This window comes from Rana temporaria, chromosome 1, assembly GCF_905171775.1.
Source record: "Rana temporaria chromosome 1, aRanTem1.1, whole genome shotgun sequence".
Lineage (NCBI taxonomy): Eukaryota > Metazoa > Chordata > Amphibia > Anura > Ranidae > Rana > Rana temporaria.
Genome location: NC_053489.1, coordinates 288970142 through 288993895, shown reverse-complemented (window position 1 = coordinate 288993895; position 23754 = coordinate 288970142). Strand labels below are relative to the sequence as shown.

General features: G+C 45.0%; 1 protein-coding gene across 4 annotated transcripts in view; it reads right to left on the bottom strand.

The window, feature by feature from the left end:
* Positions 1-23754, bottom strand: part of DOCK8 (dedicator of cytokinesis 8) — a 225044-nt gene that overhangs the window by 166666 nt on the left and 34624 nt on the right. For all 4 annotated transcript variants that reach the window (XM_040357049.1, XM_040357040.1, XM_040357065.1 and 1 more), the window contains exons 4-6: positions 20339-20410; positions 3630-3750; positions 176-382 (exon numbers count right to left, since the gene is read on the bottom strand). In XM_040357049.1, the coding sequence (XP_040212983.1) occupies positions 176-382; positions 3630-3750; positions 20339-20410 (400 nt within the window). The remainder of the gene's footprint in view (positions 1-175; positions 383-3629; positions 3751-20338; positions 20411-23754) is intronic.

Sequence of the window (23754 nt, the reverse complement as noted above, 5' to 3'; positions counted from 1 at the left end):
GAAAAAAACATTTAGAAGGGAAATTGAAGGAAAAGGTAAGTGAACCAACAATGCACTAGCTTAAAAGAACCTATTTAGAAAATAAAAACCAAACCTTTACAACCCTTTTAAGTTGGAATAATATCTGGATTTGCAAACTAGGAAGACAAAAACTACAGCTGACTTAACACAATACCTCATCAATCGGGGGGCTGAGGGCGAAAAGTTCTGCTTGTCTATTGGCCCTGCGAGCTTCTTCATTTTGCCTGTCCAAATCTTCCACATTTGAAAGCTGAAGGAGATTCGTTAAACGACTTTCTGGATTTAGGCCACGCAGATCAAAGTCGCAAGCGGTGAGTGTACTTCCAGATTCCGCAGGCAAGCTGGCAGGTAGACCTTCAGACTAAGGAAATATACAATACACATTACTGGCAAAAGGTACAGAGAGGAGATACACATCGAGAGAAACCTATACAAATTGGATTTTATGATGTAAACATGAAGAAAGTTAAGCAACAAGAAAACAGTTTCAATATAGAAGTGCTTACATGAATTTTCTAACAATATTCGACCAGAGAAAAAATATTTGTGAGTGAAGTTGCTAAAGAAAGACCTTAAACAAATAGCAATCGGTACAATTAGCAATCTCAGCTCTGCCTCTGCACCAATTGGAACTTATTTATCACGACATTTTAAAATGTGATAACATGTTTTGCAGCAGCACACAAAGTGCTGGTCATAATCCTATATTGCACTCAGTGGATAGGATAGCCAGTGTATGTCTGGAGAATGTCACTAGCTGCTTTAAAAGCAAAGAAGTCAATGAGAGCTCTCCACAGTGCTGAAACCATGCAACTCCAGAATGAGAACTGTTACATCATTCACCATATTGGATTAATACCAAATATGGAGTTCACTGATATCACCTTGGCAGAGTTCCTTGTGCATTTAAAATGGTTCATGATCCATGGATCATGCTCACTTGTTAATCTTGGGCCTCTTTTACATAGTGAGGAGGAGATACAAACGGGCAGCTGAGCTGTGTATTTACCACCCGCCTAAAGCCTACAATACAGCCAGAGGTTACATGCTGTAGCGTTCTTAAGGCGCCTGAAAGAAGCCTCATCTGCAATACCAATGTGAAAGCCTGAGTGCTTTCAGAGCCCTTTCACACTGCCAGCGCCTGAAAAACGCTGTTAAAGAACCGCTAAGACCCTTTTCACACTGGGGCATTTTTCAGGCGCTTTGGCATTAAAAAAGCTCCCTCAATGGAAAGGGGGATTTAGGCGCAGTGTATTTAACGCTCCTAAAGCGCTGCAAAGAAGCTGCTTGCAGGACTTTTTTTTTTTGACGCCCTGCCTGCGCAGCGCCTCAGTGTGAAAGCACTCAGGCTTTCACATTGGGATTGCAGATGCAGCTTCTTTTAGGCACTTCACAGGCGCTTTTTTAACGCTAAGACCCCTTTCACACTGGGGTGTTTTTCAGGCGCTTTAGTGTGAAAGCACTCAGGCTTTCACATTAGGATTGCAGATGCAGCTTCTTTCAGGCGCTTTACAGGTGTTTTTTTCTTTTTTTTTTAACGCTAAAGCGCCTGAAAAACGCCCCATTGTGAAAGGGGCCAAAATGTAGTTCATTCGAATTCATTGTAATTCACTTGCCAAAAGGCTCATTTACATTAGCGCTGCCCCCCTGGTGTTTTAGGGGAGGCTTGAGAAACCTGGTGTTTGACATAAATGAATGCAGTTATATACTTTTAGGTACATGTAATTCATTTTAGAACAATAAGTGCCTGTCCCCAGGTCAGGGCTGGACTGGGACAGAAATTTGGCCCTGGACTTCATCCAGACTGGCCCACTTTGACAGGTCTCTCCCATGGCGGCCGGACAACTCCCGCACCCCCCCCCCCCGGCCACCCAAGCCCCCTCTCCCCCTTCACTAGCCACAAGCCGTTCTACTTTATTAGAGTAGAAGGGCTGGTACTGCTCCTCTTTTAGGCAGTACCAGTGGGGAAGCTAGACATTATTTCACCCAGGGCAAAGAATCAGTTTGGTGCCCCCCCCCCCCCCCATGGGACAAGAATAGGTAGAAGTGAGAAACTCCCAGGCCATAGCTGTTGAGCCAGCTGTCTGTCCCCCTCCCCCAAAGATCCTCTGCCGTCTCCCCTGCTCCTCTGTTCCCCCCAGGTGAGTGCTGCAGGAAGGGAGAGACAGAGGAGTGGAGGGGGGCGGCAGTCCGCTGTCACTGAAGCCGGCCCACTGAGCCATCGGCCCACCGGGAAACTCCCTGTAGTCCCAATGACCAGTCCATCCCTGCCCCAGGTACTGTTCCGCAGATAAAGTGCAGCATGGTACTGTACCTCCAGGCTGTGCTGCAGTGTGAAAACAATTGTTTTCTATGTGCCCAATTCACACTGCATTTTATTGCAGTGCATAGAAAGGTACCGCATCGCTCTGCAGCGTAGCGCTGTTGTGCACTAACAAAAATGAAGTGGTACTTTGTGCTCGTTAAATAAAGTTGGCAAACAAAAAGTGTGCTGAAAATGCACATCACACCATCCCCTGCCTTCAGCTAACTGTAGCCAAAACTGACAGCTTCCAGCTCACTAAACCGCTCCAGTTTAGTGTGGGCAGTGTGAACAGGCCTGCACTTTGTAACTACTGTGTGTGTGTTTTTTAACTCTTTACTCTCTTTCTCCACACACCAGGATCAGGGACACACACAGAAAATGGTTATCCGCAGGGGTCGAGTCCTGGGGAAAAAAGTGTGGGAACTCCCACCCAAGATCCACTCCCCCACCACCATTGCGGAGGTCTTCTGCGAGTTATCGCGGGATTTAGAAAGAAGTTCTTTCTAAATCCCGCGATAACTCGCAGAAGACCTCCGCAATGTCTTCTGGGAACAATGACAAAAGCTCCCAGGAGACATTGCGGTATCGAGGAAGTGACGGAATACCCGCACACTACCCGATTAATCCATATACTGGAAGTGGCCAGCAGAGCTTTTTATCTCAGAAAATAGGTGCAGGAACTCAACCACGACCCCGTTCAGATTTCACAAACAGTAGAAGGGTCTTAAAGGGGCATTAAATACCAGGATTGCATTACATACAGAGTGCAGGGTTCAGGGGGTTACACACAGAGTGCAGAGCTGTCACTTGTAAACACAGAAACCGGACTTCTGTGTTTACAAGTGATTGTGGTGAGCAGGCACCAAAGGGTCTGAGCCAGAGGTGGTGGAACCGAGTTCCCCCAAGTTTCCCCTGAAAAAAAGCCCTGGTGGCCAGTAACATAAAGGATTACTAAGGTTCGCCTGCCCCTGATAGTGACTCGAGCTGGGCATCGCCGCTTAGTGAATGATTGGCTCGGGCGGCTCGGCTGCTCTCGGTTGCTCTAGTCCTGCAAAGGGAACTGCGTTCCTGCTGTGAAAAAAGTGCAGGAACTCCGTTCCCACGCGTTCCCGCAGGACTTGAGCCCTGGTTATCCGTCTAGTAAGATAATAGCAGGCATCTTAAGGTGAGTGGTATGAGAAATCAGAAGCCATGACAGTGAGCCAGCAGATGACTTGACCCCCCAGACCATAACATAAAGTAAAGCATCATTTTTGCTCGGATTGACCCTTTCATAATATGTCAAGTCAAAAAAGGCATATACCTGTTCATTTTGCCTGGCCTCTGCCTCATCGGACTCAAATATTTGCTTTTGGAGTGTTTTTTGGAAGTCCTTCCTAGAGCCACTTCTGCTAAAGTTACATGTACCTGAGTTTTCCTGATTCCTAAAAGAAAGATTAAAATTCATTAAAATGTATCCATAGTCAAAATTTAAAACCATACCATCATTTCCACATTGAATTTCAGTTATCTGAAGCCTACTGCTATTAGTCTGAACAATGATGAAGTTTAAAAGCTTACTTGTGGATGAATCTCTCACATTTACTTCCTTGCATGCAGTGACACATACTCACTATGCCCTGTTGATAGGTACTGCTGTGTCACACATTTTACAGAGCCTGCCTTGTGAACAACAGAGGTGCTTGTAAACCAAAGGAATGAGCAGTGAAGAACGGCAAAGCATGGCCAGAAGGGATTTTTTCAAGTAAGTGTAGCGATGGCCCAATGAGGTTACGTGTTACAGCATCCACACATTTCACCCTGCTCCCAGACTTCCATTAGACACACTTCTCAGTCAATGAACAGTCTCTTGCTTGTTTTTGTTGTTTTTATTAGGGGATTGAACTTGGTTGGGGAAAAGGGACATGGGATGCCCATAGGATGAATTAGTACTTTATAGAATAAAAGTAACTGCGTCACACTATTCAACAGAACAAGATGGCTGACTCTAAACTTGACAGACTTTTACTTCAGAGATTTTTCCAGCACACTACTTCACTGTCCAACTTTAGTACTCCTGTCACACCATCAGCATGACTAGGCCTCACTCTAAATAGCCCTTTGTAGGCCGTGGGTCTGCAGTACCCCTTTGTGGTAGCAAGAGATTTACTTGAGAAAAATAAATGATAGCCCTTTGTAGGCCGTGGGTCTGCAGTACCCCTTTATGGTAGCAAGAGATTTACTTGAGAAAAATAAATGTAAATGGACTACCGATACCAGCAAGTCCGATTGCAAATCCTGGCTGCCCTCCCGGCTGCCGCGATTTGACACAACACTCCAACAGTCTCTTCCTCTGGCTCTACATCCAGCTCCCCTGGCATGCCTCTTCCAGAGCTTTCCACTGTGCTCTTTTCACTGACACCTCTCCTGGATCCTTCCTGAATGACTTTACTCCGGACCAACTGTCTCCTACAGCTCCTGTTCCAGGAAACCTCTCCATGACCGTGTAATGAGAGGCTCCCTCCCAGCTCCTGAGCTCCCTGTCTGAGGTACCACCCCCCCCCCAGAAAGGGGGTCCCTCAGACACGACAGTCATCCAGTTCACCCAGTCGACAACTCCTCCCCCAGCAGGCTGACCATGAGTATTTGTAGAAGGCCTTCCCCCTGCCAATCCTAGTTGGGGGATTGGTCAGAGCTCCTCACATGCACCCCATGTCACTCCAGCTCTCTGCCCTGCCCCTTTTTCAAAACCTTCTTCCTGGAAACCGAGGAGGCGCCCAAGAGCTGAAGTACATGTCAGTCACCTACTGCTATACTAAACCACTCCCCTGCCACTAGATCAAACAAACAGGCCTAGCTCACGGCATAGTTCTGCCTAAATTTCCATTGGTGCTACATAAGATTCTATTGTCAAAAAATATATATATATTTTACAATTACAATACTGGTATAAAATTAAAGTGCGTACTGCGACTTTAGATCTCCTTTAAACATGAAAAGTGGCTGTACTATAAATAAGGAACTCTCATGTCCTGGTCTGGGGAAACAATGATTTCCTTCAAACCGAGGCATACTTTATTCTAATCTTGTTTAAGAAACAAAGGCTGACTGTATTTGTATTATCAGTCACAGTACGGTACTCAATTTGGGTCATCCAGCCTTGCTCTAAAGTAGTTTTCCATAAAAAAATAAATAACAGGATGCACAAAAAACCTTGATCAAAAGGCATTTAACTTTTTCAGGTCTCTGAAATCAGATGGAAAACAGGACTGTTGCTTCAAAAGTTACCTTTAAAAATTGCATCGGTTCACACTCAGATATTTGCTAAAACCCTAAGATTTCTTTAAGCAAAACATTAACAGGGTTATTAAAGGGTATAAATTTGCTTCCCTATTTTTTCATGCGTCATATTTTTAAAATGGCAGCCCTATAAGCTGCTAAACACCTATACATGCCTTGCTTATCTAGCTTCCTCTGTTGTAGAGGAAGTGTCTATATGCACTTCAGGTTATAGTTCTAATCATTATTTATGGGCACACTACATTGTTTTTTCTGACATATGTTATCATTACAAGGCTGAAAAATTAGCATAACATCAACTGTATTATACGTTCCAAAGATGATCTCAAGAGTTAAAAATGTGCCCCTCCACATTATTTCTTTCATTAAAGGCTACTTAGTTACTTAGTGCTAGAAATGTGAAACACACCTGTAAATTAAATATTGCTCATCGATGTACAGCGCCTTAAAGCAGGGCTCGACAAATCCCAGTCGCCAGGTCGCCATGGCGATTAGAAATAGGGTCCTGGCGACTTGGCTTGGAAGGGGGGCAAAAAATCTGGTGGTGAGCAGTTGGTATTACAAGTTATTACCACCAGATGTGTAAGCTGGCGCCATCTGGTGGTGGCCGTTGGTATTACAAGTTAAGCATTACAAGTTAAACAGCAATTCTAATGTCATTTTTCACTATTTTCACTGCCATCTTCTTCCCTCTAATTAGAACACCCAAACATTATATATATTTTTTATCCCAACACCCTAGAGAATAAAATGGCGATCGTTGCAATACTTTCTGTCACGCCGTATTTGCGCAGCGGTCTTACAAGCGCACTTTTTTTGTGAAAAAAATTACACTTTTTTTTATTAAAAAATAAGACAACAGTAAAGTTATCCCCATTTTTTTTTATATTATGAAAGATAATGTTACGCCGAGTAAATTCATACCCAACATGTCACGCTTCAAAATTGCGTCCGCTCGTGGAATGCCGACAAACTTTTACCCTTTAAAATCTTCATAGGCAACGTTTAAAAAAATCTACAGGTTGCATGTTTTGAGTTACAGAGGAGGTCTAGGGCTAGAATTATTGCTCTCGCTCTACCAATCGCGGCGATACCTCAAATGTGTGGTTTAAAAACCGTTTACATATGTGGAGCTGCGGTGGCTCAACGCGATTGGCACTGCGCTGACAAGCCATTCACCTCTGCAGCTAGGGGTTCGGATCACGCTCTCGGCTACATGTGAATTGAGTTTGGTGGTCTCAGCCCGGCTCCCGGTGGGTGTGCTATGCGAGGTAAGCCTGCGCTTAGTACGCCCACCCCCCTCCCACAAAAACCACCACACTTACACGCACTCTAAATTGGGTTAAAGCGGGAGTTCACCCATTTGTAAAAAAAAAAAATTTCTCCCCTTAGCTTCCTGCTCGTTCGGTCTAGGGGAATCGGCTATTTGTATTAGCTTTCGAGCTGCATCTTCTTCCGTCGCTTCCGGGTATGGGTCTTCGGGAGCGGGCGTTCCTTCTTGATTGACAGCCTTCCGACGGTCGCATCCATCGCGTCACTCGTAGCCGAAAGAAGCCGAACGTCGGTGCGGCTCTATACTGCGCCTGCGCACCGACGTTCGGCTTCTTTCGGAAAATCGTGACGCGATGGATGCGACCGTCGGAAGCCTCTCGGAAGCCTGTCAATCAAGAAGGAACGCCCATTCCCGAAGCCCATACCCGGAAGCGACGGAGAGGATGCATCTCGTAAACGGGTAAGTACTGCACATATTTTAAAATAAATAGCCGATTCCCCTAGTAAAAACGAGCAGGAATCTAAGGGGGAAAAGTGCCCTCTAAGGGTGAACCCCCGCTTTAACATCACGCACTTTGACCACGCGGTCTCTAAAAAGAGAGGCGAAGGACTAACGGGGCTGGTTGAGCGGGCTAATCCTCTCACTCCCTTATAGGGAGTCCCTCTGCCCCGTTGGGCTTCAAAGCGGAGCAGGTAGGGCGGGCTGTGTGGGAGGACCCCCTCACACACCTGCCATTGCCACCCGGGGCATGGAGAAAGGTGGCAGATTGCCTCTGGGGGAGGCCTGCCTACTCCCAACTCCTGCAGTCCGGCTCCTCTCTCGAGTACACGCACAAAATACACTTTAAAAAAAGGAAAAAAAAAGAAAAAAAAAAAAACGTTTACATATGCGGGCGCTGCTCACGTATGTGTTCGCTTATGCACGCGAGCTCGTCGGAACGGGGCGCGTTTTCTGGCTCCTAACTTTTTTAGCTGGCTCCTAGATTCCAAGCCAATTTGTCAACCCCTGCCTTAAAGTGGAGGTTCACCAGGAAATACAATTTTTTAACCTTAGATTCCTGCTCATTTTGTCTAGGGCAGGGGTCTCAAACTCAAATTACCTGAGGGCCACAAGACAAGTTTGCATATGCCATGGGGGGCTGCATGCAAACTTTCAAACTTCAAAAACAACAGTACTGGTGTCAGCGAACACATTATTAACCCCCAGCACTGGTGTCAGCGAGCGCATTATTACCACCAGCACTGGTGTCAGCGAGCGCATTATTACCACCAGCACTGGTGTAAGTCAGGGTTTGACAAATTTGCTTGGAATCTAGGAGCCAGCTAAAAAAGTTAGAAGCCAGAAAACGCACCACGTCCCGACGAGCTTGCGCGCAGAAGCGAACACATACGTGAGCAGCGCCCGCATATGTAAACGGTGTTCAAACCACACATGTGAGGTATCGCCGCGATTGGTAGAGTGAGAGCAATAATTCTAGCTCCTCTGTAACTTAAAACATGCAACCTGTACATTTTTTTAAACGTTGCCTATGAAGATTTTAAAGGGTAAAAAAGTTTGTCTGCATTCCACAAGCGGACACAATTTTGAAGCGTGACATGTTGGGTATGAATTTACTCGGCGTAACATTATCTTTCATAATATTAAAAAAAATTGGGATAACTTTACTGTTGTCTTATTTTTTAATTAAAAAAAGTGTAATTTTTTCCCAAAAAAGTGCGCTTGTAAGACCGCTGCGCAAATACGGCGTAACAGAAAGTATTGCAACGATCGCTATTTTATTCTCTAGGGTGTTGGGATAAAAAATATATATAATGTTTGGGGGTTCCAATTAGAGGGAAGAATATGGCAGTGAAAATAGTGTAAAATGACATTAGAATTGCTGTTTAACTTGTAATGCTTAACTTGTAATACCAACGGCCACCACCAGATGGCGCCAGCTTACACATCTGGTGGTAATAACTTGTAATACCAACGGCTCACCACCAGATGGCGCCAGCTCAAAAAAAAAAAATTATTTTTTTTTTTTTTTGCTCCCTTCACTTCCACCCTGCCTGCGGGCCATTTATAACTGGTCCGCGGGCCGCAAATGGCCCGCGGGCCGGTACTTTGAGACCACTGGTCTAGGGGAATCGGGTATTTTTTTTAAATCGAAGCTGTACTTACCGTTTTAGAGATGCATCTTCTCCGCCGCTTCCTGGTATGGGCTGCGGGACTGGGCGTTCCTATTTTGATTGACAGTCTTTCGACAGGCTTCCGACGGTCGCATCCATCACAATACAATTTTCCGAAAGTAGCCGAACGTCGGTGCACAGGCGCAGTATAGAGCCGCACCGACGTTCGGCTTCTTTCGGCTACTCGTGACGCGATGGATGCGACCGTCGGAAGCCTGTCGGAAGACTGCCAATCACAATAGGAACGCCCAGTCCCGAAGACCATACCCGGAAGCGGCGGAGAAGATCGCTCTCTAAAACGGTAAGTACTGCTTCGATTTTAAAACAACTACCCGATTCCCCTAGACAAAATGAGCATCAATCTAAGGGTAAACATTTTTTTATGGGTGAACTCCCGCTTTAAAGTATTCTTCCTCTTTGAAATTTTCCACATTTTGTCACGTTACAACCAAAAATGCAAATGTATTTTATTGGGATTTTATGTGATAGACCAACACAACGTGGCACATCATTGTGAAGTGGAAGGAAAATGATAAATAGTTTTCAAAATGTTTTACAAATAAATATGTGAAAAGTGGTGTACATTTGTATTCAGCCCCCTTTACTCTGATACCCCTAACTAAAATCTAGTGGAACCAATTGCCTTCAGAAGTCACCTAGTTAGTAAATAGAGTCCACCTGTGTGTAATTTAATCTCAGTATAAAAACACATGTTGTACTACAAAGCCTTCAGAGGTTTGTTAGAGAACCTTAGTGAACAAACAGCATCATGAAGGCCAAGGAACACACCAGACAGGTCAAGGATACAATTGTGGAGAAGTTTAACCACTTGAGGACGGCCGCACGACGATATACGTCGACAAAATGGCACGGCTGGGCACAAGGGAGTACATGTACCTCCCCTTTAAGAGCCAAGCCATGGGTCACACAGCGCGGCGGCGTGCTCGCGACCCGGTCCTCTCCTCCGTGACCGTCCCTGCAGGAACAGCTGACCCGATCGCCGCCAGTGTCCCACGATCGGGTCACAGAGAGGAAGAACGGGGAGAGGTAAGTGTAAACAAACATCTCCCCGTGCTTCCTAGTGTGGCTGTCACTGATCATCTGTTCCCTGTGTTGGGGAACGACGATCAGTGACGTCACACGCACAGCCACGCCCCCCCACAGTAAGAACACTCCCTTAGGTCACACTTAACCCCTACAGCGCCCCCTCCTGGTTAACCCCTTCACTGCCATTTTCACAGTAATTAGTGCATTTTTATAGCACTTTTCGCTGTGAAAATGACAATGGTCCCAAAAATGTGTCAAAAGTGTCCGATGTGTTCGCCATAATGTCACAAAAAAAAAAAATCACTGATCGCCAAAAAAAAATGTTTTAATAAAAATGCAATAGACCATCCCCTATTTTGTAAACGCTATAACTTTTGCGCAAACCAAACGATTATTGCGATTTTTTTTTACCAAAAATATATAGAAGAATACGTATCGGCCTAAACTGAGGGAAAAAAAAACGTTTTTTTTTTTATATATTTTTTGGGGATATTTATTATAGCAAAAAGTAAAAAATATTGATTTTTTTGTCAAAATTGTCGCTCTATTTTTGTTAAAAGCGCAAAAAATAAAAACTGCAGAGGTGATCAAATACCACCAAAAGAAAGCTCTATTTTTGGGGAAAAAAGGGCGCTAATTTTGTTTGGGAGCCACGTGACACGACCGCACAATGGTCAGGTAAAGCGAGGCAGTGCCGAATCGCACAAAGGGGCCAGGTCCTTTACCTGCATAATGGTCCGGGTCAAAGCAGGGTTAGGTTATAAGAAAATATTCAAACAAAAAGATGCAGCGCTCAGAACAGTGGAAATTCAAATGCAAACTGGAAGTTGCAGTTTGGGTGCTGGAGCTGTGGTGTCCTCCCATCCACCAAAAGACAATGCAGTCATAGAAAAAGAGACAGTGGACAACTCCATAATCCTCAAGTATTTATTTAGCCATAACAGCGAGTACACAGACTGTGGCAGACGCGTTTTGGCGAGAAGCCTTGTTCATAGCACACCTGACAGGAACCGTCCTCACTTGAGCATTTTGGAGTTGTCCCAAAAGGCAGGATGCAGTTGAGGTGCCATTATTTCTCAATGGCACCTCAAACGTGGTGCAATTTTGCCACGATTGTCGAGGCAGAAAATGCATCTGGCTCAGTGATAAAATTGGGTGCATTAGCTCCTTTGGCGCATATTTGGAGCAGAGGGAGGGCCATTCAAAATGAATGGCGCCACTCCAAATACGCATCACAAAAATGCACAAAAAAAACCTGCGAAACTAGTGCTAGTGTGCCACACTAAAAATGTTAAAAGATTACAAATTATTGTATTATACATTATATTATTTTGTGAAAGAGATTAGAAGACCTGCTAACCGTCAACCAGTAAAACTTCAATGGGGGTCGGCTTCAGGACAGGAGAGAATAGAGACTTATAGCCAGATTCAGGCTTATCAGTAGATACGCCGTCGTAACTCTGAATCTGTGCCGTCGTATATTTTAGTGTATTCTCAAATTGAGATACACTTAAATCTAGCGAAGATACGACCGCCGTCGCCGTCGTATTTTAGCTGTCTATTTACGCCGGCCGCTAGGGGCGTGTACGCAGATTTACGCCTAGAATGCGTAAATCAGCAAGAAACGCCTATTCACGAACGTACGCTTGCATGTCGCAGTAAAGATACGCCATTTACGTAAGGCGTTTTCAGGCCTAAAGATATTCCACCAAAAAGATGGCGCAGCCAATGTTAAGTATGGCTGTCAGAACCGCATCAAATTTTTTTATTTTTACGTTTGCGTATGTCGTCCGTGAATGGGGCTGGGCGTAATTTACGTTCACGTCGAAACCAATAAGTCTTTGCGGCGTAATTTATAGCATGCGCACTGGGATATGTCCACGGACGGTGCATGCGCCGTTCGTTCAAAACGTCAATCACGATTCATTAGCATAAAACACGCCCACCTCTTCACAATTTAAATTAGGCGCGCTTAGGCCGGCACATTTACGCTACGCCGCCGTAACTTAGGACGCAAGTGCTTTGTGAATACAGCACTTGTCTCTCTAACTTACGGCGGCGTAGCGTATATGAGATACGCTACGCCTGCCTAACGTTAGGCACGTGTACCTGAATCCAGCTATTAATGTGCCTCCTGGACCAAAGACTAGAGATCTTGCAGTATGAAGTCTCAATTGATGTGTTTGAAGGAAGCATGTAATGACAGAAATATGTAGAATGCACTGGTGATTTTCTACACAAATGCTACCTATATAATTGCCATGGGCTTTAATACTTTCTGAATTAGACATAGAATAAGTATGCAGCCAGTGAAAGCTGACTGAAGACTTCTCGTCTATTTATTTGTTTCAGGTCAATGAATACTGAAGTCATTGGATATGCTTAAAAACCAGACAACTAGCTTTTTTTTTTTTTTTTACAAAGAAATGTCAGCAGAGGGAGCTGTATAATATTATAATGGATTGATGAAGGCATGTCTGCAAAAGCTCAGACTACCTCTAGATGGCAGTAATATTGGATAAATCAAGTAGGGACAACCCAGCTCATTCAGTTTTCTTCATTATTAACTAGATTAATATCAATAATATAAAAATTTTATTATTTACATTTTAATTTGATTACATTTATTTAAATATTAGTATATTAAAAATATTAAACTAGTTCAAAAACAGTATTAGTCCAATATTAACTGCATTTTAGAGCAGTTGTCCTATTCAGCATGCTGCATTGGGTAATGCTCATGTTTAGTGGGTAATATGAGTATCCGCATACGATTTGCCAGCATACTGAATACAAGGGGACCTGGTAAGACTCAAAGATCTCCGTGTGTATATATATATATATATATATATATATATATATATATATATATATATATATATATCAAAGATATGAAGTATATATTGCAGTATTAAATACTACACATTTGCAAGAACCTCTGTTACATTGGTATTGCTGTGTCTTTGTGGGGACATTTTCCCAAGTTCCTATAAAGGATCTAGAAGTGAAGTGAAATAACTCAAACTGGGACACAGACGAAAATAAAATAAAAACTTAGCGGAGTAGGAAGGGTTTAGAACAAGGGTACCCAACCAGTGGCCTGGGGGCCACATGTGGCCCGCGGAGCCCTCTGATGTAGCCCGCATCCTCCTGCTCGAAGATGGCTAATTGGCAAGCCCAGATTGCAGGTTGGCGACCTGCCATCCCAGAGCATCAGTGTTGTGAATGAAGCCGGCAGTAAAGGAAGGAAACGGCTTTTCAGAAAGTGCACCACACCTGCAGGATATAATAGATGTCTATGGAAAAGTGCAGCTAACTGGCGGGAAAACCACAAGTACACTGCGCAGCACCCACGGTGTGGGTAGACCGCAGACATTCAATTTAAAAGCAGCCTTAGGCCCCTTTCACATGAACAGTCCAACCCAATCAGACCCTCGATTCACCTCTATGGAGCGGCAGATGTACTGGGAGTTCTCGGCCCGTCCCGCTATAGATGTCAGACTGGGAAGGAAGAAAGGCGAGCAATTGGCATATATTTGTTACAGCACGTACAGTGGGACCAGTGGCGTAGCGTGGGTTGTCAGCGCCTGGGGCAAGGCAAGAAATTTGTGCCCCCCTAACCTGCAGACTTTTTGCACTCCCCGAGTCCCTTCCCTTCCTACAATAGTACTGACCAGCCTGATTCCTATACTGACCACTACACAGACCTACATGATTCCTAGACTGACCATTACACTTACCTACCTGTCCACTGCACTGACCTACCTGATTCCTACATTGGCCACTACACTACACACTGACCATTACACTACACACCACTACACTACAGTAAACACTGACCACTAACCCACACACCACCACACTGACCACTAACCCACACACCACCACACTGCACACTGACCACTACACTATACACTAACCCACACACCACCACACTGACCACTAACCCGCACACCACTACACTGACCACTAACCCACACACCACCACACTGCACACTACACAACACACCACTACAGTAAACACTGACCACTACACTGACCACTTACCCACACACCACCACACTGCACACTGACCACTACACTGACCACTAACTCACACACCACACTACACAACACACCACTACAGTAAACACTGACCACTACACTGACCACCAACCCACACACCACCACACTGCACACTGACCACTAACCCACACACCACCACACTGCACACTACACAACACACCACTACAGTAAACACTGACCAATACACTGACCACTTACCCACACACCACCACACTGCACACTGACCACTACACTGACCACTAACTCACACACCACACTACACAACACACCACTACAGTAAACACTGACCACTACACTGACCACCAACCCACACACCACCACACTGCACACTGACCACTAACCCACACACCACCACACTGCACACTGACCACTAACCCACACACCACCACACTGCACACTGACCACTAACCCACACACCACCACACTGCATACTACACAACACACCACTACAGTAAACACTGACCACTACACTGACCACTAACCCACACACCACCACACTGCACACTACACAACACACCACTACAGTAAACACTGACCACTACACTGACCACTTACCCACACACCACCACACTGCCGACTACACTGACCACTAACCCACACACTGCACACTGACCACTAACCCACTGCACACTAACCACACACAGACCACTACACAACACAACACTACACTAACCACTACACTATACAATGACCACTAACCCACACAACACCACACTGCACACTGACCACTACACTGACCACTAACCCACACACCACCACACTGCACACTGACCACTACACTGACCACTAACCCACACAACACCACACTGCACACTGACCACTACACTGACCACTAACCCACACACCACCACACTGACCACCAGGGCTGGTGAAAGGATTGTTGCCACCCTCCCCCAGCTGCGCCCTGAACCACTTTACCCTGCAACACATGTGACCTTAGAAAAAAATAAGCCCTAAGGCAAATGCTGTGCTAATTTAAGAAGATAATAAAAAAAATGATGATAAAGTGTATAAGAAAGCAGCTGGCACTTAAGTTCACTACAAAAAAAACTTAGGATAGATAGCAAAAAATGGAAAGAGTGCAGCGCTATGTGGTTAAAACCATGTGTGAAATAAATGTTAAACCTTGAAATGTAAACAAATGATATGTGAAAAATGTATATGTGAAAAATTCATTAAAAAGAAACTAATGCAGATTCCAAAAAGAACACAACATAGTACGTGAATAGTTCATTCCAAAAGCAAATCCGTGAATGGTTAACTCCCAAAAAAAGACACATTGCTTGCCAAGAAAGTGAAGATAAAGTTTGGTGAATAATAAGTCCCAAAATAAACCAGGGTATTGCCAGAGTATTTTTTTGGACTCTGCATTAGTTTTCCTTTTAATACATTTTTCACATATCATTTGTTTACATTTCAAGGTTTAACATTTATGTCACACATGGTTTTAACCACATAGCTCTGCACCCTTTCCATTTTTTGAACACATGTGACCTATCTGACCCCCTGACACACCTACCCGACATATTCACTGATCCACCTGACCAGTGGCGTCTCCAGCTTTCATATTTAGAGGGGGCACATGGGGGGACAGGGACAAAAGTAGGGGGGCCAACTATAAAATGCAATATATATATATATATATATATATATATATATATATATATATATCCTGGGGCCCTTTACTACGATCCCACTATGGGCCCTTTCACATGTTCTGCAGTGAGCTCCCTTCCTACTATACTGGGGCCCCCCAGGGTGGCAGAAAGCAAAAGATATATGTCACCAGCACACCAAGAAAATATAAGGGTCCAAAGCAGTGGGAGAACTATCAGGGTTGCAAAGGTTGCCTTGCCACCGGGCCCTGGTGTTCTGCCACAGTGGGGATCCCAAGCTGTCCTGTCCCTGCTATTTACAGCGCTGGTCTGGCGTCTGTCTCCTTGGCAGCGATGGCAGTCTATTAGGACCTAGTGCTGGTGACATTATGGGTGCATGCAGGGGAAGGCTGGCACTATTGGTTATAGAGAGCCGAGCCCCCAGCTGGTCACCTAGCAGCAGTAATGCTGTATAACCTTCTCTGTTGACATGCTGATTGGCATGTGATCCAGGGGATGCTCCCAGTCAGATCTAATAAACACAGTATTTATTAGCATCAAGAGTACAACCACATAAATATAATCAACCGTATGATCAGCAGCCACGTGGGCTCTATGCCTGTAAAGTGTGGGCTTTGATCAATAAAATCACTGATATTTATGACTAGGATTTGACTAAGAGCATCACCTGGATTGCATCCCGATCAGCATGTCAGAGAAGGGTCCACTGCTGCTAAGCAACCTGCAGGGAGCTCAACTGTCTACAACCAATAGAGATGGGCTCGGGTGTGTTTGAAATCCCACATGCCCGATCACGCCAGGAAGCTGACACTCCACAGTGCTAATCAATGTATGGGCTGCCTAAGAGCTAAGACCAGCCATAGACAGTTTAAATCTCAGCAGAAACTGGCTGAGATTTGAACCAATAATGAGCAGATTCTCTTATAATTATCAATAGTGGTTGCTGTATAGTCACTAGTGATAATCACTGTTTGTCGGGAGAATATAATTGCTGGGCAGGAGGGATATTCCCGTCAGCACTGTCTGTGTTGATGGGGGAATCATGCAAGTTTCTTTCCTGCAATCTGTGGATGCAGGAAAGAAATTTGCACCGTATATTATCTGCCTAACTGAAAGTGAAAGTAAATTGTGAATGTTTTGAAAGAACAGGAGAGGGGGAGGGAGACAGATGGGGGGGAGAGAAGGGATGGAGATAATGTAGTTCAGTGATTACAGTGTACTGCAGTTTGCAGTGCACACACCTAAACACGGTCCAGGCTAGAATATCTGGTTGTGTGAGCGCTCGCATTATGCAGTGTCGGCGAGCACAGGGAGGGGGAGGAATCCCCCGCAGAGCTGACTGGGGACGCTCTCCCTCTCGGGGAGCAAAATACAAAAATTGCAAAAAAAAAAAAATATATATATTTTTTTTTTTGGGGGGGCACATGGTGGGGCACAGCATGATGTTGGGGGGGTCAGGGCCCCCTCTGGTCCCCCCCTAGGGACGCCTCTGCACCTGACTCCTACTTTTTGCACTACTCACATTACACTGACCTACCCGACACATACACTGACCCCCGACACATACACCGACACATACACTGACCCCCGACACATACACTGACCCCCGACACATACACTGACCCCCGACAAATACCTCCGACTCCTACAGTAAGCGTCCTACTTCCTGCACTACTCGCACTACTCACACCCCCCTCCCCACAGCTCGGTGCAAATCCTCCTTACCTCTGTCTCGACTCTCCGCCAGAGCCATCCACCCGCAGCCCGCTCCATGGTGTCAGCAGTGCACCTCCATGCTCCCATCTCTACCGAGCCAAGTCGCCCCTCCGCTCCGCTAAACACACTGCCGCAGAGGGACACAGAGCAGAGGGACACAGAGCAGAGGGACAGGCGGAGGGGAAGACCGCAGCCCCGGCGGCTCACACAGTGCTTGTTTTCCGCCACCATTATCTTTATTTCCCTGCGCTCTGTGATTGGGCGTATAGCAGTCATGTGCGGAGGCGGGACTTCTAGAGCGATTGCAGACAGGCCAGCCCCAGCCGCACATGACCCCCATATGCCCAGAGGGCGCCGGACACCAAACATGGTGGGCGGAGATCAGGGACACGAAAATTAGGAAATGAAAATTAGGAGGAGGCACTGAATGTCGCCCCCCTAAATGTCGCACCTGGGGCCACGGCCCCCACTGCCCCCCCCACGCAACACCACTGAGTGGGACACATAACATTATCTAACAGAGGCGATTGTAGCAATATAACCCGCTCTCCCAAGGGGGTTACCTTGTGGGCGTGCTCCCGATTCCTGCATTCGGCGTCCATAGCTGCCGAATGCAGAACTTGGCCCTGCCCCCCGATGCCTGCGTCATTGGATTTGATTGACAGAAGCAGGAGCCAATAGCTGCGCTGCAATCAATCTATCCAATGAAGAGCCGAGAACCCCCCAGGCAAAGATTCAGCATGTTCTCGACGCGGGACTTTCCAGGGCTCAGGTAGGTAAAACAGGGGGGCCGGTAATAGTCAGATGTTTTTTCACCTTAATGCATAGGATGCATTAAGGTGAAAAACAGGAGGGTTTACAGCCCCTTTAAGCACTAGGTCTCCAGAGCAATCTTTTTATTTTTTGCATGCATGTAAAAATCTTCATGTTTGGCTATAAAATTACTTAAAAACCCCAGAACATTATACATTTTCTGAAAGCAGAAGCCCTGTAGAATGAAAAAAGACAGTAGTTGCAATTTTTTTATGTTGCACAATGTTTGCGCAACTATCAAATGCATACCTTTCAGGAAAAAATATAATAAACATGAATTTTAGTACACACAAACACAATACCCACTTTTTTTGTAAAATGTAAAAGATGGGGTTGTGTCAAGTAAATAGATACCAAACATATAAGTTCTTAAAAATGCGCGTACCTGTGATATCACAAAAAACTTCAGCACCCAAGAATCTCCATAGGCAATTTTTTACATAAGCCTTTACTACTCATCAATTTGGAGTTAACCACAAGCTATTTCCTACTGTAGCATTTGCGGCAAAACTTAATATAATGTGTGGTTCAATCTCAGTTTACATACAGGTGCGCCCTGTGCTGTGTTCGCATTTGTGGGCGAGTGAAAAAGAGATTATGGTTATTTTTTTTGTTTTGTTTTCAATCAATTTTATTATAATTTTATTTTTTTAAACTTTATTGCTATCACAAGGTGTTAACTAACCCCTATGTGACAGCATTAGGCTGGTGACAGGTATTTTTATGGAGAAATTGGGGCTCCATCAGACCTAAATGTCTTCCTTGCCCTCCAAAGTAGGTAACTGAACACAGATCTTCTAGTTTAGCGGCTTACCTGGCTGTATCAGCCAGGGTATAAAGGCTCTGATACGAGAAGTGAATAAACCATTGTCAATTCCAGCTTCATTCAATGCAGAGAAGACCAAGGAGCAAGCATTACTTGTTCTCCTGTTACTTGCCATCCTAAAGCCCTCTGATGTGGTCTTGGGCTCCCAGGAAGATCAGGAGAGCCCAGTAACCATGGAGGGGAGACTGTACTGCACGCACTGCGACAGTGATCAGGTGGCTATACAGCCGCCTATCATTTTACTTTACAGCCAGGAGCCAGCTTAGGAAAACAAGCACAAACTTGTGGCTGCTGCTGCAGCCATAAGCTTGTTCTGAACCCTACACTCTCTACTACATACATCCAAAGTAATTTCATGAATTATTTATCCACTTCAGCTCCGGAAGGTTTACCGACCTTCAACACCAGGCCATTTATTGCGATACGACACTGCATTATTTTAACTGACAATTGCGCGGTCGTGTGACGCTGTACACAAATAAAATGTATGTTCTTTTTTCCACACAAATAGAGCTTTCTTTTGGTGGTATTTGATCACCTCTACGGTTTTTATTTTTTACACTATAAACATTTTTTTTACTAGTAATGGCGGCGATCAGCGACTGACAGTGGGACTGTGACATTGCAGTTGACAAATCGGATAATAAGTGACACTTTGTGGGAACCAGTGACACTAATACAGTGATCAGTGCTAAAAATATCAGGGGATATATAGTCCTTAGAAACAGAGTGGAAGCTGCACAGCATGAAGGGAATCCAGAAAGTTGTGGAAAGAGATGGCCAACAAACAGGTAGAACCCACAACATGAAAGGAGATTTTCCAATTAAAGTGACTGTAAGAGGCTTGCTATGGGGACACGAGAGCCAAGTCACAGCTCTCTGTGTCCATTCAGACACAGAGCCCTGATCCAGCCCGGCCCCCTCTCGCTCCTAATTGGCTAGCCGACCTTAAATGATAGCAGCGGGAGCCAATGGCGCTGCTGCTCAGTCACAGCCAATCAGGTCGGAGAATCTCAGATGTCTCACACATGGACTTTGCTGGACAGAGAGGGACCTCTGGTAAGTATTAGGGGGGCTGTTGCACACAGACGTATTCTATGCATTAAGATAAAAAAAAAAAAAAAAAACTTCTGACTTTGCAATTTAGGAAATAAGGGAAAGGAAAGGCAGTGCTAATTTTATTTTTAGGTACATATGTTTACTTACTTTCTGTTGACTATTAGCCAGTCCCGTAAATATATCTGAACACAGTCCCTGACGTGTAGATCCTGGTCAGCCCTGAGAAGGTAAGACAGAAAACACGATTATGTCAGAAAACTTGTCTATGTCACTTCTTTTATTTCAGTTTATTTCTTACATAAAAAAGTTTAGTCAAATATATATATATATATAGTGTGTGTTATTTATTTATTTTAAATCAGCAGAAGGGACAGTACTTATCATCAATGAGAAGTGTTTCTTGTGCTGATGTCTGCTGCTTTAGACCCCATACACACTATTAGATTTTCTGCAGATTTTTGTCTTCAGATTTACCAAAAGCGTGTAGTGCAAGGGCCTGCCTGATTGCATACAAATTGAAACTCTTAAGGTTTGACCTCATATTATATATCTTTTGGTAAATCTGAAGACAAAAATCTGCAGAAAAACTAATAGTGTGTATGGGGTCTAAGTTGAAATCTTTCATCTTCTAAACCCCTCCCCACAAACCCACAGCAGTAGTCTTCTGGTGCTGTAAGGGTTAACAGAGCTGAGGGACCTGTCACAGGCACTCATCAACAGTGATGACTATCCCTTTCTGCCCCTCCTCCGTTTAAAGAAGCCCTACTATAACTTTCATGAATGAAAAGCACTCCATAGACCTTTCATTCATCTGCCCGTCCATTCATTGATATACTATATAGTATGACTTCTATGAATGGAGGAGGGACGGAAAATGTGGGCAAAGTCTACCCTCTTGATGATTGCAAATTACAGGTCCCTCGGCTCTGTTAACCCTAATGGCACTACTGCAGGGGTGATCAGAGGGCTGAAGAGCTCAACTAAAGCAGCAGCCATCAACAAATGAGACACTGAAAGTAAGTACTGTTCCTTGAGCTGATTTTTTTAAGTATTTGCCTAAACTTAGGCTTTGAACAAGCAATGAACATGCAAATACATTCTTTATATTACAGACGCCGAGTCTGCACAAGGGATTAACAAGTCACATCTTGCATATAAGCTTTGTCCCATGGAATGTATTAGTGCAGCTGATGTACATTGAAAACAGAATACAATGTCAGATACACCCTTAACAAATATTTATGTGTACAGAAAAAATAAATCTGCCCAGTTTATTTTAAAAACACTACTATGACATCCACACTTGTATTAACTTTCTAAAATAACCAATGACTATTTCTTACAGTTTATAGCTACATGTTTATAGGATGCAGCACAAAAAGGACCAACTGTCTTTTCTGGGTCATCCCAGACTACAACAATTGTCAGCTGTACACCGAATGATGTATCAGCAGACAGTAAAGCTCATTCCAGGACACATATGACAACTACTAGTAATCAGAAATATTTTCTATTGCTTAAGGGCCAGTTCACACTGATACGGCATGTGCTCAGACTTCCAGAGCACAAGCCAAACCACAAAATCAATGGTTCCCTATGAGAGCCGTCTTAACTGGTCCGACTTTGAAAATGCACTACTACTAAACAGCGTGCCCCCCCCCCCCCACACAATCCATACCAGACCATTATCCAAGCATGCAGCCTGGCAGGTCAAGAAAGGGGGGGCAAAAGAGCGATTTTCCCTCCCCTGGACCATACCAGGCCACATGCCCTCAACATGGGGGGGGTGCAGGCTTTGGGGCAGGGGGGCTCTGCGTCCCCCACCCCAATCACCATGTCCCAATGTTGATGGGGACAATGGCCTCTTCCCGGCCACCCTGGGCGGTGGTTGTGGGGGTCTGCGGGCAGGGGGCTTATCGGAATCTGGAAGCCCCCAGGAAGTCCTTTATTAAAAATTAAAAATGTCAGCTGTCATAGCTCTAACGTGTCTTCTTTATCCGGTTCCCCACCAATGTGTTCTTCCTCCGGTCTTTTCCCTCCGCTGCCGTCTTCTCCCCTTAGTGATGTGTTCTTCAGAGCCCCCCCTGCCCCAAAGTATGCACACCCCTATTTTGAGGGCATGTGGCCTGGTATAGTCCGGGGGGGGGGGGGGGGGGGGAGAATCGCTCCTCTGACTTCCAGAGCACAAATCACATGACATGTCAAAATTAAACAGTTACTAAAATAACAAACATGTTATACTTACCTCCACTGTGCAGTTCGTTTTGCACAGAGTGCCCCCGATCCATGTCTTCTGGGGTCCCTCGACGGCTGTCTCTGGTCCTCCCCGCAATTAGTCACCACAGTCATGCGAGAGCTCCCATGGTGGTCACCAATTGCGGGCACGCTCCCGTGATACAGCGAGCGGCCATAGCCGCTCACTGTATCACTCGGCCCCGCCCCTCGGCGCGCCACGTCACTGGATGTGATTGACAGCAGTGCCAGCCAATGGCTGTGCTGCTCTCAATCCATCCGCTCTAGCCAGGCTGAGCGGCGAAAAGGATATCGGGACCGCGCAGGACTTTCGAGGGGTCAGGTAAGTATAACGGGGGCTCGGCGGGGGGGGGGGGGAATCAGCAGCAGATGTTTTTTTACCTTAATGCATAGATTGCATTAAGGTGAAAAAACATTTTCCTTTAATTCCTTTAACTCCTTTAATGGTTCCCTATGATCGCCATCTTAACTGGTCCAACTTTGAAAATGCCTTCTTCACTACTACTAAATGGTACAGGGTCCCCCCAAAATCAATATCAGAGCCTTATGCGAGCACACAGCCCGGCAGGTCAGGAAAGAGGGGGTGGACAAGCAAGCGATCCCCCCCTCCTGGACCATACAAGGCCACATGCCCTCAACAGGGTGCATAGGGTTTAATTATGAAAACAAATAGGCTGTTCACTTTGCAAGGGAATTTTCCCCAGAGCTTAGTGAAAGAGGTGAAGGTCTTCGGTTTTTCATTGTCCAATCATGTTCAAGTTAAAATGCTGTTATTTTTATTTGTTCTTGCCCAAGATTGGACATTCTTTGCAAACTGGAACTTCACCTCATTAATTAAGCTCTAGGGGAAAATTCCCATGTAAAGTGCAGCTTCGATTGCAAAATGAATAGCCTATTTCCCTTTAGTATATCAAACCCACAGTTATGCATTTTAATGCACTAGAAGGCCTCCCAGCTGCTGTGCAGGCACAGTGACAGGGCGGGACTAGGATTCTCTATGACCTACTTCTATGACATGTGCTACTTTACAGGCATACTTTAGACACCCCCCAGTTATGAAATTTAAAGGAATATTTCACTTTTATTGTTTCACTTTAAGCATTATTAAAATCACTGCTCCCGAAAAAACTGCCATTTTTAAAACTTGTTTTTGCATTGATACATGTCCCCTGGGGTAAGACCCGGGTCCCCAAACACTTTTTAGGACAATAACTTGCATATTAGCCTTTAAAATTCACACTTTTGATTTCTCACATTCGAGTCCCATAGACTTTAATGGTGTTCGAATGTTCGTGTGAACTTTTGGTCTG